Source organism: Neovison vison, chromosome 9 (assembly GCF_020171115.1).
Source record: "Neovison vison isolate M4711 chromosome 9, ASM_NN_V1, whole genome shotgun sequence".
NCBI classification, from domain to species: domain Eukaryota; kingdom Metazoa; phylum Chordata; class Mammalia; order Carnivora; family Mustelidae; genus Neogale; species Neogale vison.
The window spans coordinates 90,435,089-90,460,888 of record NC_058099.1 but is presented as its reverse complement, the minus strand read 5'-3'; the positions used below and the strand labels follow the sequence as shown (position 1 = coordinate 90,460,888).

The 25,800-nt window shown below is 42.2% G+C and overlaps 1 protein-coding gene across 2 annotated transcripts in view; it reads left to right on the top strand.

Annotated features, from left to right (window-relative positions):
* Positions 1-22,589, top strand: part of MAMDC2 (MAM domain containing 2) — a 142,837-nt gene extending 120,248 nt beyond the window's left edge. The window contains exons 12-14 of one of the 2 annotated variants that reach the window (XM_044265925.1): positions 15,155-15,414; positions 21,289-21,373; positions 21,521-22,589. In XM_044265925.1, coding sequence (XP_044121860.1) covers positions 15,155-15,414; positions 21,289-21,373; positions 21,521-21,585 — 410 coding nt within the window. In that variant the 3' untranslated portion in view covers positions 21,586-22,589. Of the gene's footprint in view, positions 1-15,154; positions 15,415-21,288; positions 21,374-21,520 lie in introns of those variants that run through there. The other variant, XM_044265926.1, reaches the window with a different exon arrangement.
* Positions 22,590-25,800: the final 3,211 nt, after the last annotated feature.

Sequence of the window (25,800 nt, the reverse complement as noted above, 5' to 3'; positions counted from 1 at the left end):
GCATCCAGGGGACCGGCGGTGATGATGATGAATTTACAGTGAGGGTGGGTGTACCAATGACAGTGGATCGGTCCAGAGGGTCAGAAGGGGTGAAATTCTGGAATGTTTTGAAAGCGGAGCCAGCAGAATCTCTTGATAGATGAAATGTGAGTGAAGAGCAGGAGAGGAGTCAAGGATGAGTTCAGTGATTGTTGACCTGAGCAACTGGAATGTGAGCTGTTGACAACTCAGTAGAGGAGACGGGATGGAGAAGTTCGTTGGGAAGATCAGGAGCTCAGTCGTAAATATGTCAGATTTGAGGTTCTTGATGGATATTCGAGGGGAGATGTCGAGTGGGCAGTCAGGGGGGCAGGCAAGAGGGCTGAGCTGGAAGTTTTTGGCATATGGATGGGATTTAAAACCATGTGACTGGGAGAGATCTCCAGGGGCGCCCTGGTAGACCCAAAGGTGGACCAAGGCATAAGCGTTGGAGACTCCAAAGTTCCGAAGTCAGAAGAGGAAGAACCACCAGAGGAGACTTGAGAAGAGTGGCCAGTAACTCTGATGACCCTGTATGGAAGTCGCTCCCACAGTGTCGTGGGAAGTAGGGACTCAACAAGGAGGTCCCTGCCCCTCCCTTCCTCGTCTCCATGACTCCTCCTCCCTTGGCTCTCTCTTCACTGGTGGCCGTGTCTATGACTGCCCCCTCGTCGCTCTCATGCCAGCCCAGTGGTACTTACCTAATCCTTCCATCCTTCCATGGGTATGTCACTTTTATCTGCTCCACGGGATTACAGATAACCTGAGGGGCATGTATATGGACTCAGCATGGCCTTGCTAATGCTGCCTTACTAAAATACCCCGAATACACCTGGGCAGCTTCATTAAACAACAGAAATTTATTTTCTCATGTTTACGGAGGCTCAAAGTCCAGGCTCATGGTGTTGAGAGGGCTGGTTTCATTCTGAGGCTTCCCTGATGAGCTTGCAGATGCCCTCTGCTGTGTCCTCACATGGTTGCCCATTGGCCCTTGTGTCCGTGTCCTGAGCTCTCGTCGTTGGATTAGGACCCACCCGAACAACCCCGTTTCAACTTCATTACCTCTTGAAAAGCCCAATCTGCAGACACATCCACAGCCACAATCCGAAGTACTGGAGTTAGGGCTTCAGTGTGTGAATTTTATAAGGGCGCCATTCAACACATAACAGAATCCCTCCCCAGGGTTAGCTCAGAGTGCTGAGCACTGAAGGAGGAGACACAAAATGGCCTTTGTCCTGCCACTTGACATCCTTCTGCTGAGATAACCTGAGTCTGTTTAATGTGTATACCGCATTCTACCCCCACCCCCTCTGCCCAAAATGTGACAACCTAGCAGAAGCACATTCAGTGGAGAGTCAATGACTCATAAGTTTTCTCCTTTATTTGCCTTTTGCCCAGTTTATAGGGGCATGCATTAGTTAACTTGGTGTGGCTTTGTTCAAAGAAAAATGATATGATAGTGTTTGCTTTCTCTCTGTAAACGTTGAAGGACATTTCAGCTGGCTGGATGTTCTGCAAAGATTACAATACAAAAACATCTTTTTTTTTTTTTAAGATTTTATTTATTTTTTTGACAGACGGAGATCACAAGTAGGCAGAGAAGCAGGCAGAGAGAGAGGAAGAAGCAGGCTCCCTGCTGAGCAGAGAGCCGATGCGGGGCTCCATCCCAGGACCCTGGGATCATTGCCCAAGCTGAAAGCAGAGGCTTTAACCCACTGAGCCACCCAGTGCCCACAATGCAAAAACATCTTAGTGTGCCCAATATTCACTCCCAGCAAATGCTTTTTAAGCTAAATGAAATTCTCTGGTGCACAATCAAGAGAATTCTGATTTTCTTTTTCCAGCACATTGCTGCTAGGGTCTGCCTTCTTCTTCAGTCTTTATTTCACCTGTTTTGATGCAAATTTTTAAAAGGTTCTCAAAGCGCCTTTCAGTTTTCTAACTAAAGAAAATCTTTTACAGGTTCGATTTTATCATGCCTATCTACAGCAATGCAGATGAGGCAGCACAGTTTGCTGAGCGTTACCTCCATATATAGAATTAGATTGAAGGTGTTTTGGTTTTGTTCTCAAAATTACTTTAACAGTTGCTTTACTGGAGAAATGATGTTAGCTAATGATCATTTATGGAACATTTACCATGCGTAGGCACTATGCTGGGAACTTTATATCTTGTCTTAGTCCATAGGAGCTGGTTTAACAAAAGTGCTACAGGGGCACCTGGGTGGCTCAGTGGGTTGAGCCACTGCCTTCGGCTCGGGTCATGATCTCGGGGTCCTGGGATTGAGTCCCGCATCGGGCTCTCTGCTCAGCGGGGAGCCTGCTTCCTCCTCTCTCTCTTTCTCTGCCTGCCTCTCTGCCTACTTGTGATCTCTCTCTCTGTCAAATAAATTAAAAAAAAAAATCTTAAAAAGTGCTACAGACTGGATGGCTTAAACAACAAACATTTCCTTCTCTCACTTCCGGAGGCTGGGAAGTCCAAGATCAAGGCACCAACAAATTTGGTGTCTGGTGAGAGCCTGCTTCACAGATGGCCATCTTGTCACTCTGTCCCCACATGGCCAAAGGGGCAAGGGCTCTCTCTGGGCTCTCTTTTAAAAGGATACTAATCCCACTGAAGAGAGTTCACCCCTCATGACCTAATCAGCTCCCAAGGGCCCTGACCTTCTAATATCATCACCTTGGGGAATAGGATTTCAACATATAAATTTGGGGGGGCACAAACATTTGGTCCATAAACACATCCTTACCACAAAGTAAGTGGAAGTAAAGTGAATGGATGGCCTATTTTTCACATGAGAAAACCAAAGCTCAGAGAAGTTAAGTGTTTTTTCCGGGGCCACACAGTAGTAACACATAGAGTAGGGACAGAATCTCAGGACCCCAGTCTCTAATGCCCATATTCTTTTCACACACGCAGTCTCACTGGAATTTCCCTGCCTTGTGTGACACTAAGAGACCACAGACGACCTGGAAAGCTGTGACAACTAGTATGTGAAAGGCACAATTCTTCACATAGCACCATGGTCTCACCCCAACACCTTTCAGTCAAAGAGGGGTATTTTCTGTTGGAAAGGATATATTCAAACGGATGGTATTTTTAGATCTCTATAGAAAAGCATCTAGCAGAAAGTAAATTCTTCTTCGAGCTATTTCTGATGTCAGCGAACCCCTGTTGTCAGTTGAGCCTGCACACCTGTTGCCTTTCCTCAGTCCTGAAAGGGTGGCTGCTTCTTTCTCTGGAGTCCAGTGGCTGGAACCCATATATAGGTGGATATATTGGCTCTCAGATCACAATGGGTGACAAGCATCACCCATTCAAACATTGAAGCAAATAAAGTCCCCTTTATCACATTGAGTTGTTCCAGCCGCCAGTGTCACAAGCTACATGTCTATAAGGTGAAACATCTTAGAACTGGGAGCAGTCCTAAATCTAGAGACCTTGATTTCTTCCCTATTTTCTGAGCTTCTACATGCCTTGTGCACCGAATAATTGCCCCCAAATTATAAGTAATGTAATAAGGGTTAACTTCGAGAGATATGGATCCACATAGAGAGAAGCAGCTAGCTCTCCTTGGGAGTGTCTTGAAGGGTGACTGAGAGCTCACCACGAAGAATGGCTGGCAGGATGAGGTAGCATTTCAGAACCAGGGAGAGGCACGTGCGGAGTGTGGAACTGCTAAGTATCATGGCAGCTTCGAGGAACTGTAAATGATTCTGCTGGGCTGGTCTACAAGCACACTGTCAGCCGGGGTTCCCAAGACAGTGGAGTCCAAGGTACAGGTTTGTATTCAGGTTGTATTTTTGGACGTGTGGTCCCAAGGAGCAGAAGTGTGCAGCGTAGGTAGCAGAGCGAGGAGGGAGGAAGAGCTGCTACGAAGATGCCTCATGAACTTGGCCACAGCTGTGTCCAATGGGCTGCTTGATCCTATGGGAACCTCTGAGAAGCCAGGGAGGTTGCCAAAAATATTTTGGTGCTTTGCAAAGCCCCTCCCTGCCTCCAGCCCCCACCCCCGCACCCCGCCAAAGATCTCCTATGATCTAGTCTTTTTCGTTAAAAATGTTTGGTTAGTCTTTTGTTAGTTTCAGTTGTTAATACTACCTCAGATGGCTGAAATGTTAAACAGTTGTTTAACTGATTGCTTTTGACAAATGCTCTGGAGAGAAGGCTGGTCTACCTTAGTCAAATTACATCCAAAGTCAGGTCCGCTTCAGTCAAATTAAATAAAGAGAAGCCCTACAAATGGAACTTTCTGGTGCTTTGCCCAAGAAGTCAAATAATGATATTTTCTGGGGATGGGGTTTTGGGTAGCTCCAAACCAGTTGTGCCCCTTGCAGAATTGCTGTAGGCTACTGCTTTTTCCTGATATCTCGTTTGGAAAGCTCCTGGTTTTCAAGTCTGTCTAGGAGTAGGAGAGAGGAAGATGGGATTAGTGCGGGTACAAAGCTCACCTTTCTTTGAAGGATCGTCATTTTTCTTGAATCAACACTCTTAGATTGTTGGGTCCCTTTAGTTAATTTCCAGAGTTTGGAATAAGTTGAATTGACAGGTTGTTTTTTTGTTTTGTTTTGTTTTGCTTTTGCCAGTGTTCCCATTGCTTTGGTAGAGAAACACATTTTCAGAGGACCTTTCTCTGACATTCTCAAAGCTCCACATCCCTCCCCTGCCCAACTTCTTTCTTTTTAACAGATTCAAATTCTTTGATGAAATTCATCTCATCATCTAGTTCTTGGCCGTAATACTAAATGCTCCTATTATTAAATTATTACAAAGAGTTTTTCTGCACTCCTAAAAAGTCTAATAGCTCCATAGCTGGGTCCCCTGCGGTTCTGTTTCTATTGTCTTCCCCCGCCCCCCCCCACACATACTTTGGCCAGTTTCTTGAAATATCTGGCATTTTAATTGAATACTGGATGTTGGGAATGAAAAATTATGGAATCCTTGGTGGTGATGTTTTTCTCTCCAGAGAGGATTCAATCTATTCTTGAGTAGAACAGGTCACCTCGGTCCAATCAGAACTGGGCTAACTTGAGAGGGTGTTGCTTTGCTGGGTCAATGTCTTGCTCTCCACTACGCCTGGGGAATATGCTCTGAGAGCATACACTAGGGTTCTTTGGGGAACCCTCCTCTTTAATGTGTTGTCCTAGACTTTAATTTTTATCTCTCTAGCTGGTGAGATTACTGAAAACTGTTTTATGTTTGACTTTCTGGCCCTTGCCCTCTGTAGCTTAAGTATTTGGCCCATGACTCAAGGGAAGATTGCCAGGTGATGGGCTCACTTTTCTGTGCCTCTCTTTTCTCAAGAAACTTGGCTCTAAAGCCCTGGCTGTCTTGGCAACCCAGAACTCCAGTTACTATCTTCCCAACCCAGCGAGTGCTGTTGAGTTCTCTGTCTCCTGTTAGCTGCTCTCTGCTAAGCTTCTAAACTGAAGGGGCAGATGCCCCATGGGGAAACGGAGAATGTTGAATTCACTTTACTGACCTTCTCCTTTTCCTAGGATCTTGGCCCTCTTGAACCTTTGCTACTTGGGAAGTCCTCTGCTAGCTCCTAAACAGGTGTTTTCTAAGATATAGAGATGTTATCCATTGGTTTTCCAATTCTTCTCAGCAGGAGTGTAGGTCTGCTACAAATTACTCCACGTAGGCAGAAGGGGATGTCTCTGGTATTTCATTTTTTGGCATCATTTAAGAACGTGATTATTATACTCAAAATTTGAAGGTATTTGCTTTTCTGTGCCAACCAATCATAGTGACTTGAATGAGATCTTTGTGTCTCTGGCCTCTTTAAACTGTATTCTTTAATTGATGCTTCTGCCTCTTCTACCCAAGGTCTTGCTGTATCTGAGATTATCTTGTTGTAAGATATTCTGTCCTTTAGGAAGGGGTAGTAGGAGGAGAATATTAAAATTTACATTTTACTGCCTTTGGCTATAAACTGCCTGAGAGACTATAATTCTCTACTCTTTTCCCTTTATAACTCTCAACCCCGAGTAGTAAATATTGGAGACAACTAACATAGTAAGAAAGTACTCAAATGTCTTTTATTTAATTATCATGGAAACCACCTGATGATCACCTCATATTTTTAAAAGGTCATTTTTATAGCAAATGTAATGTTGCTTAGATGAACATCACCAGAATTTCTCTCCAGCAGAGAAAGAATAAGAAATAAGAGTAAGAAAACTTTAATTGACTCAATAAATTATTAATAGTTCATTGATTTGTAGAATGCTAGAGGTAGATAGGATCCTATAGATCATCTAAGGCAACCTGGTCATTTTTAATATTAAAACACTGAAACTCACTCAGAGGAGTTTTAATTATTATCTGCTGGGATCCTAGGATAGCAATAGCAAACATGTCTATGATTTAGATATACAACTTCAACAGTTATGGAATAACATCCGAAAAAAATCTCCTACTGCCTGCTTTGTTAATTTATTGCTATCTTTGCATTTAGGTCCTAACAATATTTTCTTTACATCTTTTTACATTACAGGCAATTAAATAATGGCAGTATACAAAATGGCAGAACTCCCTAACTGGTACATGAGTAAAATCATAAGTTCAGTCTCTGGGCCAGCAACATAGTATCTTTCTCCTTAATGACTGGAGGGTGTTGGTTGGTGTTGGTGACAACAGAATCCTTTTTGAATGCAGTGCGTTCTGAGACTTTCAGAGGATATACCTGTACTTGCAGAATGCAAGTATTCTACCTTTTTACTTTCCACCCTTAAAGTCTATCCATTTACACTTGGAAGAACACGCACAAGAAGAAAGTAGGAAGAGGAAAGGTATACAAAGCTGTTTACAGACAATGCATTGGACAGGCAGTAAATATAGGCCCATCAAATAAAAAGAGAAGCCCACAAAGCCACATGACCGGATGGACATGTGGGTTCACTGTGTGTTTACTAGACTCAGTACATGGTCATACACAGCAATTTCAAGGGAGCCGTTGTTCCTGATTCACTATCCGGCAATGCAGTAAATCTTTCCAAAATCTAGTGGTGTCATCTAGTAGAAAGACCAATGAAAGTGAGCCAGCTCTTCCACTTGTTGCCTGCCTAGGCTGGGGCGTGGTCATCTAAGTTCTCTGAACCTCAGTTTCCCCAGATGTAAAATGAAGTTAACAGCAAATGTTTTGCTAATCTCTTAGGGTTGCTATGATGACCACAACCAAGTAAGAAGCTTTGATAGTGTATCAGCTCCACTCAAATGAATCGTACTGTTATTTTTACAATTTTAAAAAATATTTTATTTATTTGAAAGAGAGAGTGTGGTGTGCACACACCAGCAGCAGGGAGGGGCAGAGGGAAAGGGAAAGAGACAAGCAGACTCCCCCTGAGCAGGGAGCCCAATGCGGGGCTCCATCCCAGGACCCTGGCATCGTGACCTGAGCTAAAGTTACCCCTGTTATTTTTATGATTAGTGGAACTCTTATAAAATGTGATGTTCATCTCTGGGATGATTTCTTGGGTTCATTGTTCTGCATCATCATGTGTGCTTTTATAAATAGAAAATCATGGCCTATGACTCTGGGTACAATGACTTGGTAGTAACGAGAACACTTGGCAGACCTTAAAGCAATGTTTTCCAAACTGCCACTGGGTAATTTAAGTGGTATGTGTATGAATATTTTTTAATTTGGTACTCGTATCCATGTATAGGAAAAATACCTAACCAGTCCATCAAACCCGTTATTTCCCAGATAATAGATGATTTTCCTGTTTTCATGCTAATGTGAAGTTTCCTATTCAAATAAATGTATTTATAGAATAAAAATGGAAACTATTTGCTGAAGAATATTAAGGAGATAATGCTGCAGATATGTAGACAGACTAAATCAAATCGTGAAGTTGGTATTTGTTGTATGAAAAGTTTGGGAAATATCTCCAAAGATTAAGTCAGTCATGTAGCTCCTAGAAAAGTAACAACCCAAAACTCTCGCCGTATGATTTGGCTCCTCCATAAATGAAATAATACAGACATTTGTGACAGATGACTCTGGACCCGCCTGGCGAAGGGAGGGTCTCCACAGGAGTTGTCTTTTCTGACGCAGGTGCTACTTATTTACAAGACAGGAAAGACAGGTCTTAAAGTTCGCAGGGTTTTATTGGCTATTGGAATTTTATTAATATTTATGTGCCACCATGCTCTCAGAATCTTCCCAAACATTAGTTTTAGTTGCCCTGGAGTTTACAGGGATTTTGTGGCCCAGAGATGGTGGGATAAAAACATAGGTAACTATCCAGTTAGGTGAGAAAATGCCTTCAACTGTAACATTTCCTAGCTCACGGGAGTCTACCAGCCAGGCCCTCCTGCCTACGGCTCTTTCTAGAAAAGCAGCTACTCTTCATTTTCTTAATGACTTCCAGAGAGGGACAGCATCCTTTTCTTTTGTGATATTGTTCAATGTTCCAGTAAGTCTTCCAGATTTCTGATAATTAAGGGCGAAGTCTTTATTTCTAAGAACACTCCCTCTTGTGTGATAGAAATATCAAGGATGCACTAAAATACAAATAATGACATGTATTTATAAAATTATGCTGTCTGACAAAAGAAGCTCACAATTATATATGTAATGTGTTTGTTATACAGCTGAAATTTATTAGCAGTTGAATTCTGGTCCTTGTCTTTTTTTTTTTTTTAAAGATTTTATTTATTAGAGAGAGGGAGAAGGAGAGAGCGTACAAGCAGGGGGAGGGGCAGAGGGAGAGGGAGAAGCGATCTCCCCACTGAGCAGGGAACCCAATGCAGAACTCAGTCTTGGGACCCTGGGATCATGACCTGAACCTCAGGCAGAGGCTTAATCAACTGAGCCACCGACTGAGACACCCAGGCACCCCATGGTCCTTTTCTTTTAAAAATCATAGTAGTTGATAGCCAGACAAGAAAGAAGGCTACCCAGCTAGTCTGTAACCATCTGAGAAGTTAGCTCCCGATTATCAAAATCTCCAGTGTCCTCCAATCCTTCTCTGATCTATCTTATCACACTAGTTCCTGATATTGCCAGATCCTACTTATATAAAGAAGGCTTCGATGGCGAGCTGCTGTTAGAAATTGACATATACATAACACAACATTTACCATCTTAATAATTAGCAAGTGCGCATTTCAGTGGCGGTAAAGTCCATTCACACAGTTGAGCGACAGTCACCATCATTCATCTCCAGGAGTCTTTCTTTCCCTTTTCCCCAGACTGAAACTCCATCCCCCTTAAACACGAACTCATTCATGACAAGCTTTAAGAATCATGTAGAAGGTATAATAAAAAGCATTTTAGACGGACACATTTAGCTGTGGTTCTGCCCAAAGTTCTGATGTCTTCCTTAATTTCCTGATTGTTCAAACTCCTCTTCAGCTTAACGAATGGGTTTAGCTGTTCAGTTCCTGTGGCTCATACAGCCCCCTCGAGCTCCTTCCCGGCCCTGGTGAGAGGAGGCAGGCACCAAGACTGAAGGAACAGCTGCTTTACTGTTCCAAATTATGAATATGGTGTGTGTCTCAACACATCACAGTTGCTGCACAGAGAACAGATGGGACCCCGATCTCCCCATAGACCCACTGGAACCCCGTCTTGAATGTTAAACAATGACCCACAGAGAGAAAGTGATTTCAGTTAATAATCTCTTCCACAGATTGGAATCCTTCATGGGCACGAACACGTGAGCTGGTCTGAGGTTTCAGCACTGGGGCTCCCTGGCTCCCATCCAGGGCTTTTGTTTGCTGAGACAGACAGCATTTGGAGTTATAATGTGGCAAAGCTTGTCAACACATGGGGCTTTTCTCTGCTTTCCAAACACATGTGAGACAGACTGGCTCTCTGTGAAGCTCTGATCTTTTCTGGGGAAAGGAAATGTCACATGCAAGTCAAAAGGAAGAACATATTTGGCATCAAGAAGAATAATCAGTCTGTATCAGAGAGACAAATTCCGATCAGTTGACAAATATGTTAAAATTGTTTGTATGTATAGATGTTGATCTAGATTGGTTTAAATCGGTATTACCTCATGGAATATATGTATGTGCTTAACATAGAAATGATATCAAGGATTTTGGGAGAGGCTATCATCACTCCAGAAAAATAGACTGGTGTTAATACCCTAGAAAGACACAAGGTGTTGTACTCACATCCCCCTGGATGTTACCTCTGTCTTCCCAAAGTGGAATAATCACATAGCCCCAAAACCTGGGAGATTTCCTTTCATACTTTATGGTATGAAACACAAGGATCTCAGGAACCAGAGATGTGAGAAAATGATTTCAGCCTAATACCTGAGACCCAGAGGTGTACCCGCTGAAAGCATTTCCAGAGAAATGCGTCACCCATTGGATGCTAAATGGTTAGTGCATTGTACCTAGAAAAGAATGAATTTCGTTTAATCCTGGGGATGATTGGGGTTTTTCTCTCTTCTGGGATCTCAGACTAATTCTGTCTGGGGCTCATACTGTTACCAGTAGGATGCATGCTGTCATCACTAGAGGGAAGGTGAGCCTTAGGTCATCTTTCACTCATGATGGGTCCATCGCTCCCTCTCCATTCTGCAAAGATGTCCTGTCTCAGAGCCCTGATGCTCTCTACTTTCCATTTTCCCCAGTGACAGCATCTTTTAAGAAGAGCCTGCTTTTCCTCCCTGAGAGTTTCATCTTTAGCCAAGGTCCTTTATTTAGGATTCAAGTGGGCTCCTGAGAACCTGAAAGCCAGATACAGAAATTATTTTTCTGATTTTATTCTTACTTTATTGGAGGAAATCTTTTTTAGGTTAAACATGCAGTATGGTAGGGTTTCAGAGTACTACACCACTAATTTATGTATAGGATAGCGTGGGATATCTTTGTGCACGGTTAGATGTTAAACCGTAGTCATTTTCAAGCTTTGGCTTTATTCTCCATAGAATTAAATACACCCTTCTGCAGCACCTGTGTGGCACACTCAGTGAAGCATTCAACCCCTGATTTCAGCTCAGGTTGTGACCTCGGGGCCGTGAGATCAAGCTCCATATCAGGCTTTGCACTCAGCGCAGAGTCTGCTTGGAGTTTTTCTCTACCTCTCCCTTTGCCCCTCCTCACCCCTCCTTCTGGCTGTCTCTCAAATAAATAAATAAATACTACACACACACACACGCACACACGCACACACACACGCTGTTCAATTAGGATGATGTGTATCTGTATTTGTTCACATCCAGCCTAGCTTAAGTTAGAAAATGTTAAAGAAAAGAATAATGAAAGTTCCTTTCATTGCTGAAAATATAAAAACCCCAGTTCAAAGGCCCTGGGGTGACAGCATTACCTACTATATCCCAGGAACAGCACAGGGACCAAGGTGGCCACGCAACACAGAATGAGTAAGAGGAAAGGCCGTAGGAGAGGACAGTGATACAAATCGGAGGTAAGAATATTGTTAGGCAATTATAGGGCCCTGCATGCCATTCTCGGGCCTTCAGCTTTTACTCCTAGGGAAATGCTGTATCAATGGAATCAATGGAAGGTTTTGAGCCGAGGAGTAGTTAAGATTTAGCTTCTGTTCACTGTGGGTACTATGCTGAGATGAGACTGGAGAGAACAAGGGCAGTGACAGACGTACTAGCTCGCAGGTGCTGGATTAATCCAAGTGAGAAATAACAGTGGTTCGGGCCAGGCGGTAGCACAGAGATGGTGAGAAGAGAAATGACTAGATTCTGGATGTGTCTTGAAGGTGGAGCAACAGGACTTCCTGACAGCCAGGTGTGAGAGTGCGGGGAAGAAGGGGCGGCTCAGGACTTGGGGTCTGGCCAGCCAGAAAGGTGCAGTGGGTTTTAGGGTGAGGCCATTGGGGGATAGTTTTAGACATGTTCAGCTGGAGGTGTCTATTTGAGAAGAAGGGGAGATGTCCACTAGACAGTCTGAATAAGCACATCTGGGTTTCAGCGAAGGAGCTGGAAATTTAAATTGGTACTACAGTAACATACGTAGCATTAAAAGCCTGGAACAAGATGAGATCGCTTACGTAGTCCGTGAGAATAGAGCAGTTTGTATCGCCAAAGGCAAGGGAAGCAAAGGCAAAAATGAACTATTGGGATTTCATCAAGATCAAAAGCTTTTGCACAGCAAAGGAAACAGTTAACAAAATCAAAAGACAACTGACAGAATGGGAGAAGATATTTGCAAACGACATATCAGATAAAGGACTAGTGTCCAAAATCTATAAAGAACTTAACAAACTCAACACCCAAAGAACAAATAATCCAATCAAGAAATGGGCAGAGGACATGAACAGACGTTTCTGCAAAGAAGTCATCCAGATGGCCAACAGACACATGAAAAAGTGCTCCATATCACTCGGCATCAGGGAAATACAAATCAAAACCACAATGAGATATCACCTCACACCAGTCAGAATGCCTAAAATCAACAAGTCAGGAAATGACAGATGCTGGCGAGGATGCGGAGAAAGGGGAACCCTCCTACACTGTTGGTGGGAATGCAAGCTGGTGCCACCACTCTGGAAAACAGCATGGAGGTTCCTCAAAATGTTGAAAATAGAACTGCCCTATGACCCAGCAATTGCACTACTGGGTATTTACCCTAAAGATACAAACATAGTGATCCAAAGGGGCACGTGCCCCCGAATGTTTATAGCAGCAATGTCCACAATAGCCAAACTATGGAAAGAACCTAGATGTCCATCCACAGATGAATGGATAAAGAAGATGTGGTATATATACACAGTGGAATACTATGCAGCCATCAAAAGAAACGAAATCTTGCCATTTGCGACAACATAGATGGAACTAGAGCGTATCATGCTTAGTGAAGTAAGTCAAGCGGAGAAAGACAGCTATCATATGATCTCCCTGATATGAGGAAGTGGTGATGCAACATGGGGGCTTAAGTGGGTAGGAGAAGAATAAATGAAACAAGATGGGATTGGGAGGGAGACAAACCATAAGTGACTCTTAATCCCACGAAACAAACTGTGGGTTGCTGGGGGGCGGGGGGTTAGGAGTAGGGGGGTAGGGTTTTGGACATTGGGGAGGGTATGTGCTTTTGGGTAAATTGGAAGGGGAGGTGAACCATGAGAGACTATGGACTCTGAAAAACAATCTGGGGGGTTTGAAGTGGTGGGGGGGTGGGAGGTTGGGGTACCAGGTGGTGGGTATTATAGAGGGCACGGCTTGCATGGAGCACTGAGTGTGGTGAAAAAATAATGAATACTGTTTTTATGAAAATAAATAAATTGGGGGAAAAAAAAAAAAAGAATAGGGCAGTTTGAGACCAGGGCCTTGGAGCACTCCAGGGGCGCAAGGTCAGAGAATAAAGGGTGAACTAACAAAGGAATGACCAGTGCAGTGGGAGAAAAGCCAGGACAGTATAGCGTCCTGCAAACCAAGTTAAGCAAGTACTTGTAGGGGGTGCCTGAGTGGCTCAGTCGGTTGAGATCCTGATCCCAGGATCCTGGGATCGAGTCCCGCACCTGGCTTCCAGCTCAGGGGGAGTCTGCTTTTCCTCTACACCTACCCACTGCTTGTACTCGCTCTGTCTCACTCTCTCCCACTTTCTCAAACAAATAAATGAAATCTTAAAAAAAGAAAGAAAGTACTTGTTGGAGGCAGAAGTGACATATTATCGTCAATGCTATAAATGAGACAAGAATGACAAGGACTGGGTATTGACTGTTGGTTTAGTAATGAGGATGTCATTGGTGAACACTCCAGAAACACTGCAGTATCATTTGTAATATTTTAAAGGAGATGCTGGGGAAGCCTGGTTGATGAGGCCCTGTGACTCTGATGACCCAGTTTCGCAGGGTGACAACTTTACCGAGTGGAACACGGGGGGAAGGAGTGCGTGGTGCATACAATTTGATAAGACCCACCTGAGCAGGACTATTTCTCCCACCTCTTGAATAGCCCATGGAACTTCTCAGGTCTGTGTTTGTTGAAGTGGGAGAAAGAAGGAGTGCCCTGAAGAAGCATAGATGTAGCTTCTGATCAATTCTGGTTGGGATATTTTAAGCCTTGCATTTGGGGAAATGACTAGAGCTAATTAATTAAACATCCAACTGTAAAGAGAGATGCCCCTAGAGACCATTTCACTGGCATGCAGTATTTGGGCTCTCTTTTTTACTCTCAATTCAGCCATTAATTTCTGCATAAATAATAACAGAACACTGTGTCAATATTATGTTTTACATCATGTATATTAAACAATCAGTGTTGGCCAAGAAGACAATAAAAATGCATGCAAACATTTATGCATTTTTCAGGTGGAAGAGGCATCAACTTTTATCAAATGACCCAGGGTTAAGAACTACAGAATCGGAATCCAGGGCCTTTTTTTAAAAAAATGAGCCTTGGGTCTACGGAATTATATCACTGGTGCATTAATCTAGAAATTGGTGTTCATATATTACTTTATTTCAGTGGCTGGATGGTAATTATTAACAGTAACCAGTTATACAGGGGGATGGGGGGCCATGGCTGATTTGTAGCTATGTCTGCTTTCTACAGGGCAGTTACATCATCATGGCCCATTTCAAACTACCAACATGAAGTCATTTGGACCTGTCAACCGAAGTCACCCAGTGGGCTCTTGGGAGCCAATGGAAGCTGGTTCCAGGACACCACTGTTTTATTTGTGTGCAGACAAATTAACATTAAAAGAGAGGATAATTCCTTAGACCAGGATCAAATATTAGACCCAAGATTTGAACCCAGACTTTCATGACTACAAAATCCATGTTCTCTCCCCAAAACCCACCTCTAGAAGCTCCAAAACGTTGTCCATGAATTAGTAGGATAAATTCCCATGTATTCATCAGCACTTCAGGAACATAAAGCTAGAATTATAATAATAACATTAATTGCATCCTATATATTGAACTGAATTTTAAATTATTGAGTGAAAAAAAATTATTTCGATGGCTTCGATTGGGTAGCATATCGATTCCTCTAGGATTATATTCTCCAGAATTATAAAATCCTTCATCAGGATGGTGGTCAAGTCACCCATTTACTCTAATTTGTTCCCAGCAACACCACTCAGAAGAGAAAGAAGGGAATATTCCTTGTGCGTGCATGTGTGTGTTTATGTGTGTGTATGTGTTTGTGTGTGTGTTTTTGACAGTACTCAATTTTGTGTTGCTCTCCAGGCTACTACATGTACATCGAGGCCTCCCACATGGCGTATGGACAAAGAGCACAGCTCTTGTCCTGGCCTCTGAGAGGAGTCACCGGAAAACAGTGCTTGACCTTCTTCTACCACATGTATGGAGCAGGGACCGGCCTGCTGAGTGTCTACTTGAAGCAAGAAGGTGAGAGTGAAGGGTCCCTCTTATGGAGAAGACGAGGTGAGCAGAGCATCTCCTGGCTGCGAGCGCTGATTGAATACAGCTGTGAGAAGCAACACCAGGTAAGCCAGAGGCGACAAGAACCAAGTGATAGCAGGTGGTCCTGTAGGCTTCTGCTGTTCTTTCTTCTTCTTGCTACCCAAGGGAGCTTCTGGTCCTTTCTGGGGGGTCATAGATAAAGGCAGTAGTTGTTTAAGAGTGAACATAATTAGTCTCGGCTGATTAAATCTCAGCAGTGAAATGGAGATGAGGCGTGTAGATGAAGCTTTGGGTAGTTATGCACGGAGTGATTTTTGCGACTCCGTGATGAAAGGGTGGCTATTTTTGTCTTGGCACATTCTGAGTGTCAAGTGCATTCTGTGTGTCGTGCATGTCTCCAAAATGGTCCCCTTTGCTTCTGAACATGGTATTACCTAATTAGTTGCTCCAGCTGCATCCCTACCCTCATCATTACCCACACGCAAGGGCTTCTGTTGCAAGCCTCTGTTTAACAGAGTGCATGGTCCAGAGGAAATGTTCAGCCTCTGTCTGCAGTGACATGGAAGAAGCTGAGAGTCGGGATCCTAAGTCCCGAGTCTCGTGTGCGGTAGGAGACCTCCGCCCCACGGCGTCCTGGTGGTGAGTGAGTCTGGGCAGCACCAGGAAAGCGCCTTTCACATTCCGATTGGTGAGGCTGAGCAGCCAATCCAGTCTAAAGGTGGGCGGGAGCCTCTTGGCAGCCACGGACTTGAGCCTCCTCTGAGCCAAAGCTCCAAAGGGAGAGAACCTTCAGACCCCGGCTGCTCCTGAAGTTGCTCCGTGGAATTCTCCGACCTTCCACAAAAGCATGGCTTCCCCTTCAGCGTTTGGACTAATGAATAGTCTTGGGTCAGCTCCCCTTAGCGTTAACTACTGGCTGCTTGGCTAAGCCCAGATCTTCCTGGGCAGAGGTCTTCACAATAAGGGCTGCGTGTTACACCATCGTCCAGCCTCAGGGAATTGTCTACAGATCTGAATGGGAAGGGATTGCCCCAGCTCCGGCGGGCCAGGTAGAGCAAGTGATAGCAGGAACATGAGCCATTATCTGGGGATGGCCCATTACCTTGGCACGGATAAGACTGTGGAGAGACTGAGTGAAGAGTAACAGCCCCAGGAATGGTGTGGCTAGTACTTTAATTTCTGTTTCAGAAGGGAAGTGGAGCATTCAGGAATTTACTAATGTAACTGACCATCATTCTGAGAGGGTGGATTAATTCCGTTAGGCTACTGGGGCACTCACACTGCTACCCTACTCCCGTGTTCTCCAAGTGTGGTCCTGAGGTCAGCACCAGTGCTTGAAATGCAAATTCACCTAAAATGACACGTACCTAAAATGCACATTCTTGGGCCTCACCTTGGAACTACTGAACCATACTCTGTGGGGGAGGGGACCAGAAATCTGTGTCTTAGCAAGCCCCCCGGTGAGTCAGATGCACGCTAAAGATGCAGCAGCATCTCTGTCCTAGAGTGAGGGAGTCTGAGTCTCTCTGGTGGAGCCTGAGCATCGATGTTTTTATAACTCCCAAATGTTGCTGGTGCGCAATAGTTCCGGGACTTGAGTTCAAAAGAGCAGGGGATTTCTCAGCATCTAAACCCAAGGAGTCGAGTCCAAGGCCTTGAATATACTAGACTTGCTGGTAGTTGGTTGTTTGAAATGGTTTTTTTATCCCAACGTAATCAGGCATCTTGGGTAGCATCTTGAGGTGTTCAAGGTCATTTTCAAGTTCAAGGGTACAGAATGGCCTGGAGGATTTTTAGCTCACAATGTGGAAAGAAGACTCCACACCATTCCTCTTGTCTTAAAATGGAACAGATATGAATCTGTCATGAGGAATTTCCTTCTGGATTTAGTGTTTCCCTCAGGAATCCCGAACGACTGTCTGGAGACCAGGCTGAACGAGTTTTTCCAAAACATCTTAGTGTCTAATAAAACACAGACACGCCCACGCAAATAAATCCACCATCTTCTCCGTGCCAGGCACTTACAGTGCTGGGAGCTGTACATAGGTTCTTCTGGTTGATCTTAGAGCTCCCTTAACAGATGGAGAAACAATGTCCAGCTGGTAAGTGGCAGAGTGAGAATTCAGTCCCAGATCTGATTGGTCCCAAAGTGTGTATCCCTAAGCCACGACTTTACACTTCCTCCTACCATGGAGGTTCCAAAAATACTCGTTCCACTGGGTGATCTTGGGGAAATCCTCATCCTCTCTTAGAGTGTTTATACATTTTCAAAATGGGGTAATAATTCCTGCTGTGTTGATATCACCAGAGTTAGAGGGTCACATTAGATTATGTGAAAGGGTTTAATATATTTTAAAGTCACAAAGTATAAAAGGATATTATTGTTTCTAAAAATATATTCCCTCCCAAATATCTCTGGTCTCTAATTCATGTCACCATGGCAACCATGGTATTCTCAATAGTTACTTTGGCATCCAGACTGAGTGCCTAAAGTATGAGACCAAAATATCTCATTTTAATAAAGATTTATTGACCGCTTACTATTCTAAGTGCTGGGGATACAATGAACATAACATGTAAAGCTCCTCCTCTTTTAGCTGGCATTCTAGCGGGGAGAGATTGAAAATATAAGCAAAAAATATATACTGTACCATCATGTGATAATAAGTGCTATGAAAAAAAGTAGGTCAAGCTGATCAGGTAACAAGATCATAGAAGTATCAGGGTGTAATCCTGAAAGGTCTTGGACATCATGGTACAGTTTGAAATTTATTCCAGAAGCAATGAAGAACCATCAGATGGTTTTAAGGTAATGCAATTTGATTAATATTTTTAAAGGATCACCCCAGCTACTACCTGGGGAGTAGACTGGAGGGAGGCAAGGAGACTTTGGCGCTACTGCAATAGTCCTGGCAGGAGTGGTAGCTAGGAGTATGTGGCAGGGGTGAGTGAGACGTATCAGAAGCCCACAGGACTTCTTATGTATGGCATGTGGGGCTGGAGAGAAAGAGGCAGCAAGATGACACCACGGGTTTTGGCCTGAGCAACCCCTCGAATGGAGTTACCATTTACTGAGATGGGGAAGGCTTTAGGTGGGGCATATCTGGAGGTGTGAGGGCAGTGCGCACAGGAGGGGTTTTTTGAACATGCAGAGTTTTCACTGTCTGTTAGACATGCACTTGGGTATGTCAAGTAAGTGGTAGGACATGAGTCTGAAGTTTAGGGAAAAGAACAAGGCTGGAGGAGTCCATGTGTGTGTCATCGGTGGGGGTAGTCAGGTGCAGATGACTCTCAGAGTGCTGTAGTAGTGCTGACATTTGAGATTCATCCTAGAGGGGAGGTAAGTGGGTGGCCTCCTGACGACATTCCCATCATCCGACCATCCTTGTAGAAGAAATGCATCAAGCGGCACAATATTAATCGTGCTCCTTCCTCAGGGTTTAATAAAGTGCCAAACCACCCTTGACTTGCTATCGATCAAAAACACGAAGTGATTTCATTTCCTTTGGATTCCTTGCTTAACCTTTCCTCCTCTGCTCTCTCTGTTTTCCTCCCTGGGTTCTTTTATTGTGATGCCATCGAAAGAACGAGTTCTTGTGAATTCATTCATCATCAGATGAATTCTTAGCTCATTGAAATATTTACATCATTTATATTGTTCATTACGCTACCTCACATTTAGTCGGAATAAGTACATGCTGGGTACTCATCTAACACCAGGTTTCCAAATTCTCTTGCTCGTGGTATACTCCACTTGTGTGGAGCACAAGTGATACCCAACCGCTTTCATTTATTAAGCAGTTTTCCAGACAACTTAGTGAGTATTTATGTCCTAACGACTAGGTAGCCATTTGAAAAAAATAATTGCTAAACTGAAAGAAAAAATAAATTGTTCTCTAGTTCTGAAATAACCACGATTATTTAATAATAGCATGTGAATCTGCAATACAAGGCAGATATCATAATGGTATAAAATAGTTATCCCTCAAGTATTAAGGAAATTCAAAGGAGAAAGTTGTGTGAAATCAAGTGCTTGGTTCAACTGCAGACTGTTCTAAATATAATTCCATCAGGTAATTTGTTTATTATGTTTCCATTGTAGACTTGGAGGTCAAAAACCAGATTTTATTGATGTCCAGAGAACCAGAATGCTTATTAACTGCCCTCATATATCCTCCTATCTGGATGTGTTAGGATATTTTTCCCCTCTTCTAACTCTACTTATTTGGAGTCTTGTTTGGGATTGTGTCCTTAGAATTTTTAATAACGTTATTTTGCCCATTTCTGTCATTAAGGCTTCTCTGAGTCATTAATTTCAAGATAGTTTCATATGCTTATTAATTATCCACTTTATGTTCTTTGATTTAATTTAAATCATAAACTAGTGCAATGGGGAGTCATTTCCTCATAAAATGAGTAGAACAAATGTGTCTTCTGGAAAATTTTCATTACCCACGAGCCTCCCTACAGTATTCAGTGGTTTATTAACCATTGTTGGGTCGGCTTTAGAACTGGTAATGTAATCTCTTCTCCCTAGAACCTGAAATTTTGATCAGTTATTTTCTTCTCAGGATCTAAATTTATGGAACTGCTTCTCTCCTCCTAGATTGTTCTTGGATGTTAATGTATCTAACGTGATAAGTGAACCATTGTCCTTTCGGTAAAGCTAATGATTATGCTTTGCTGTTCATTCATGATCTCATCGGCCATGTTAAATTCTCCCACCTGGTACCAGTATCACTGTAGATTTATGGAGAGCCTAAGAAAGCTTAAATTTCTGGCCCATGACTTTCATAAGCCCTATGAATGCTAGGACTGGAATATTCTAGGTGGGGAGGGGAAACCAGGTCACCACCAGGGAGCATTTCTAGGTGAGCATTTCTGGGAAATTGCATAAAGAAATCTCAGAAGAAAGGGACCAAAATCTCCAAGGCTCTAGTAACATACTGTGAATTTCTTTAAAATCCCAAATAAGTATTCTCTTTGGTACCTAAATTTGAATTTGTGATTTTGTATCACTTTTCTTAAAGGAGGTTGAAAAACAGTCTAAGCTTCCAGACCCACACAGCTTGGATCTGCCCTTGATAAATATTGGTTTTTTGTTTTTATTTGTTTTTTTAAAAGTGTTTTATTTAAATTCAATTTAGTTAATATATAGTGTTTTGTTCATTTCAGAGGTAGAATTTTGTGATTCATCAGTTGCATACAACCTCCAGTTTTCATTACATCGAGTGCCTTCCTTAATGCCCATCCCCCAGTTACCCCATCCCCCACCCACCTCCCCTCCAGCAACCCTGTTTGTCCTCTTGAGTTAAGAGTCTCATATGGTTAGTCTCCCTCTCTGTTTTTATCTTATTTCATTTTTCCTTCCCTTCCCATATGTTCATTTGTTTTGTTTCTTAAATTCCACGAGTGAAATCCTATGGTATTTGTCTTTCTCTGACTGACTTATTTCGCTTAGAATAATACCCTCTAGTTCCATCCACGTCATTGCAAATGGTAAGATTTCATTCTTGTGGGTGCCCAAATAATATTCCATTGTATATGCACCACGTCTTCTTTATCCATTCAGATGTCAATGGACATCTGGGATCTTTCCATAGTTTGGCTATTGTGGATGTTGCTGCTATAGATATTGGGGTGCAGGTGTCCCTTCAGATCACGGTGTATCCCCTGGCTAAATACCTAGTAGTGCAATTGCTGGGTCATAGGCTAGTTCTATTTTTAACTTTCTGAGGAACCTCCATGCTGTTTTCTAGAGTAGCTGTACTGGTTTGCATTCCCACCAGTAGTGCAGGAGAGTCCCCTTTCTCTGAACCTTGCCAACATCTGTTGTTTCCTGACTTATTAATTTTAGCCCTTCTGACTGGTGTGAGGTGGTATCTCATTGTGGTTTTGGTGAGTATTGTTTTGTCAGGATGACTCTATTTCTAAATTCAAACTTCATTACTTTTCAGGTAATTTTTGAAGCCATTCGGGGACTGTCTCTAAGAAGTGATATTGCCATTGATGATGTTAAATTTCAAGCAGGACCCTGTGCAGGTACCAGTATGTTTCTCAACGATATCAGCTTGATTGAAAAGGGATTTTGTAACAGTGTCAAATCATAAGAATGCAAATTAAGCATTTTTTTACAACAAAAATAGAAAAAATTACTATTGCCTATTTTCTATTTGTCTTTCCTGACAGAAATGGAAGATTTAACCCAGCAATCATCGGGATATTCTGAGGAGTTAAATGAAATTGAGTTTTAAGAAATGATCTAAATTGGATAAACTAAACAAGAGCCATACCTCTCTTCCATCAAAATGAAACCAAAACAGACGAATACTGGACAGTCTTAACCATTTCATAAGTCATAAAATGACTTCACAGTACAGCACTCTTTTTCATTACTTTTGCAAAAAATACTGACTCAGGGCTTTTTTTTTGTTTTGTTTTTGTTTTCCTTTTTGCGTATGACAACTGTTCCGAAAGTACAGGCTGTTGATTTTGCAAAGATCACGCATCTTAATTTTGGTTCCAGTTAAAAATACAAGTGTACTCTATTGCAGTCATTTTAAAGTATGCAAATGAAGGGCACAACAAAATGTGCTCATTTAGCTCTGCATTCAGTGAATGTATTGGGAAGAGACTTAAGTCTTGCGGGTTTCTTTTTGAATTTCAAGTGTCATAACTATTTTTAAAGTAATAATGTGGGGTGTCAGTAGTATCTGCAGAATGAATGCAGTTTTTCATGGTAACAAGTCAGTGTAAGAAAATGAAATCTTATTCCCTATGTTTTATTCATAGAAAGGGAGTATTCATTTTTTTGGAGTATCAATTTTTAAATATTTTTACCATATATGATAACAAAGGATCTTTTCATGAACGTCCCAGGGTAAGTCAGTATTAATTAATGCTGTATTCCAAGGCAATGCTACTTTCTTTTTTTTCCCCCTTTGAACTACTTTTGAAAATCATTCTGAACACATGGATTAGAAATTGCACTCTTTTTTCTGTAAAGCAAGCTTGAAAATGTTTATGGACACACACCCAAAAACTTTTAGGTTGTGTTAAGCAGTTTTACTGTTTTTTTGTTTTGTTTTGTTTTGTTTTGTTTTATAATAAATGTTTTGGTAAGGTTTTGAGTAATATGAATTCAAGCAGATATACTAAACTACTGCTTTTTATTTACATGTTTAGAAAATTGTACATACATGTTTGTATACCCAAACAGCTATTATAAGATTACCTAATAAAAGGTTATTTGAAAGTCTTTTCCCTAACAGTTAACTCATTTCTACGTTATTTTTCTTGTTCAGAAGCTCTCCAGTACACAACTGCTGATTCTAGTTTGGATTTCTACTCTGCGACAATTAAGTTCTTCTTAGGCCTTCTATTAGTGATATAAGCACTGGATACTTTGATACAATAATTAATTTTTAAAGTGTTTTATTTATTAAGTTATTTATTTAGTTACTAAGCTAACTTAATTTTCCACCAACTTTTATCTTATTAGAATATAAACATTATGAGCCTAGGGATTCTTGCATGTTTTGTTTACTTTTGTAGTCTCAGTACCCAGAACAATGTCTGGCATGTAATAGTTGAAACAGTTGAAAATGTGTCCCTGGCCAGTGAGGACATATAAATGTCTGTTTAATGAATGAATTAATTAATTAATTAATTTAACTGTCCCCACATTCTCCAGATTGGAGATATTATTATCCACTTTTACAGAGAAAGAAACCGAGGCTCAGAAGGGTGAACAAATTATTTAAGATCCCAGAGCTATTCACTGAAGGAACTTGCAGTCGTCTCTCTGACCCCAAGGGCCATACCTTCTCCTGCTTTGCATGGCCAAAACCCCATGGTTCTCACAGAATTGGGTGGTATTCCCACTTAAGAACGTCAAAAAACTGAAAATAAATAAATTGGAAAAAAAGAAAAAAAAAAAAAAAGAACGTCAAAAAACTCTCTGGGTGCCTGGCTGACTCAGTCTATAGAGCATGTGACACTTGATCTCAGGGTTGTGAGTTTGAGCCCCACGTTGGGCGTAGAGATTACCTTAAACAAAAAAAATCAAAACTCTTAAATTAATCTGTAAAGAGTAGTATACTTCCCTGAAGACCACATTTCTTGGAAAACAAGAAACGAGACTCAACTATTCAAAATAAACATCCCAAGGTTTATGAAGAAAATAAAATAAACTTATAAAGTAGAGCAAAATTTTACAAATAAAATCCCTAGAGTCGAAACATTGAGGAAGAGATATCAAGATGTGAACCAACTCAACAGTATACAAGACATTATAATTTCCCAACCCTGTTCTTCCTGTCCAGAGCTTAGTTGTATTTGCTGAATAAAGAAATGAAAATGTTGTCCCCAAGACCTAACACAATAGCTCCTGCATAACAAGGGGTTTGTAATAGGTAGTGACTAAATGAAGTCATTCACCAGCCTCCTTGCTCATGGATTACTTAAATCCATCATAAAAATCAGAGCTAACATTTATTGAATACTTACTGTCTTCAGTTATCATTCACTTTGCATGAATTCGCCCATTTAATCCTGGTAACAACCCATGAAGTAGATCTCGTGATATTTCCACTGTATATATAGAGAAAATGAATTTGCCCAAGTTCAGCAGCTGGTGGAGGGCTTAGGTTTGAGCCTGGGTGTGTTTCGTTGCCAAACCTGTGCTCTGATCCTAGCAAGACTGCCTCCTGAACCTGCCAGCTCTCCTGCCAACTCCACCCCCAATACCAATTTATTTATTGATTGATTTATAAAAAGATTTTTATTTATTTATTTATTTGACAGACAGAGACCACAAGTAGGCAGAGAGGCAGGCAGAGAGAGAAGAGGAAGCAGGATCCCCACTGAGTTGAGAGCCCAACATGGGGCTCGATTCAAGGACCCTGAGATCATGACCTGAGCTGAAGGCAGAGGCTTTAACCCACTGAGCCACCCAGGCCCCCCCCCATACCGATTTAAACCATAGGCAAAGGTTCCAAGTTTCTCTCACTCCAGAGGATTCATTGGCTACCAAAATTGCACCAAAGGTTGCCAAACCCGAAATAGTACTGGTGTAGCCATTCTGGAAAACAGTAATGGAAGTTCCTCAAAAAGTTAAAAATAGAGCTACCCTATGACCAGCAATTGCACTACTGGGTATTTAACTAAAGGATGCATAGTGGTCCGAAGGGGCACCTGCACCCCAGTGTTTGTAGCGGCAAGGTCCAAAATAGCCAAACTATGAAAAGATCCCAGATGTCCATCGACTGATGAATGGATAAAGAAGATGTGGTCTATATACAATGGAGTATTACCCAGCCAGCAAAAAGAATGAAATCTTTCCATTTGCAATGATGTGGAATGAGCTAGAGGGCATTATGCTAAGCAAAGTAAGTCAGTCAGAGAAGGGCAAATACCATAGGATTTCACTTATATGTGCAATTGAAGAAACAAAACAGATGAACTTAGGGGAAGGAGGGGGGAAAAGAGAGTGAGAAGTAAACCATGAGACTCAACAACAGAGAACAAACTGCGGGTTGGTGGAGGGAGGTGGTTGGGGGATGGGCTAAATGGGGGATGGGCACTAAGGAGGACACTTGTGATGAGCGCTGGGTGTTGTATTGAAGTGATAAATCCCTAAATTCTACTCCTAGAGCCAAATTTTACCATGTATGCTAGTTCACCAGAATTTAAATAAAAACTTGTAATTAAAAATAAATACTAATTGGGACACCAGCTTTGGGAATTTGGGGGCAAAAGGTGGGAGTTGGCCACTAGTTATTAAGTTATGGCAGAAAGGAAAGAAGTGATTGTTACCAGTTGTTGTTAAGAAGCAACGGGTAGTTCATATCTGAGGAGAGAGGAGGTAGAAAGTAAGAGGACTAATATACCCTTCTTCACTTATGTTCATTTGGCAGAATTCACTCTTTGGATGCTTTTCTTCCTTTCCAGGTTGCTCTTGCCATTCATTTTAACTATATTTCGCCTGGATGAAAATATGAAAGTACAGAGTAGTTTCCTCGGGTTTACAAATGCCCTCACAGAAGGCGTCCCAGCTAATGGGTACGACACGACCATTCCTGCACAGGATTTGCATTTACTTTATCTAAACCCACAAGTGCTTCAAAGACAAACTACTTTTTCCAGACAGACCGCCTTCTCTACTACAATTTGCTCTCTGGGTTGGAGATTATTTATGTGTAGAAGGCAGTGAAGCAGAAGATAGGACCTCTGAGTCAAGGTCTGATTTCACGTGGAATAAGAAGATTCAACAAAGATTTGGTGACAGGGGCACCTGGGCAGCTCAGTCGGTTGGTTAAGTGTCCTGCTCTTGGTTTCAGCTCAAGTCATGGTCTCAAGGTGTCCCAGCTCAAACCCTGGCCTTGCCACTTACCAGATTCAGGACTAGGGGCAATTCACTTACACCGTCTCTGATCCCTACTTTCAGTCTGCAAAATAGAGCGGACTAC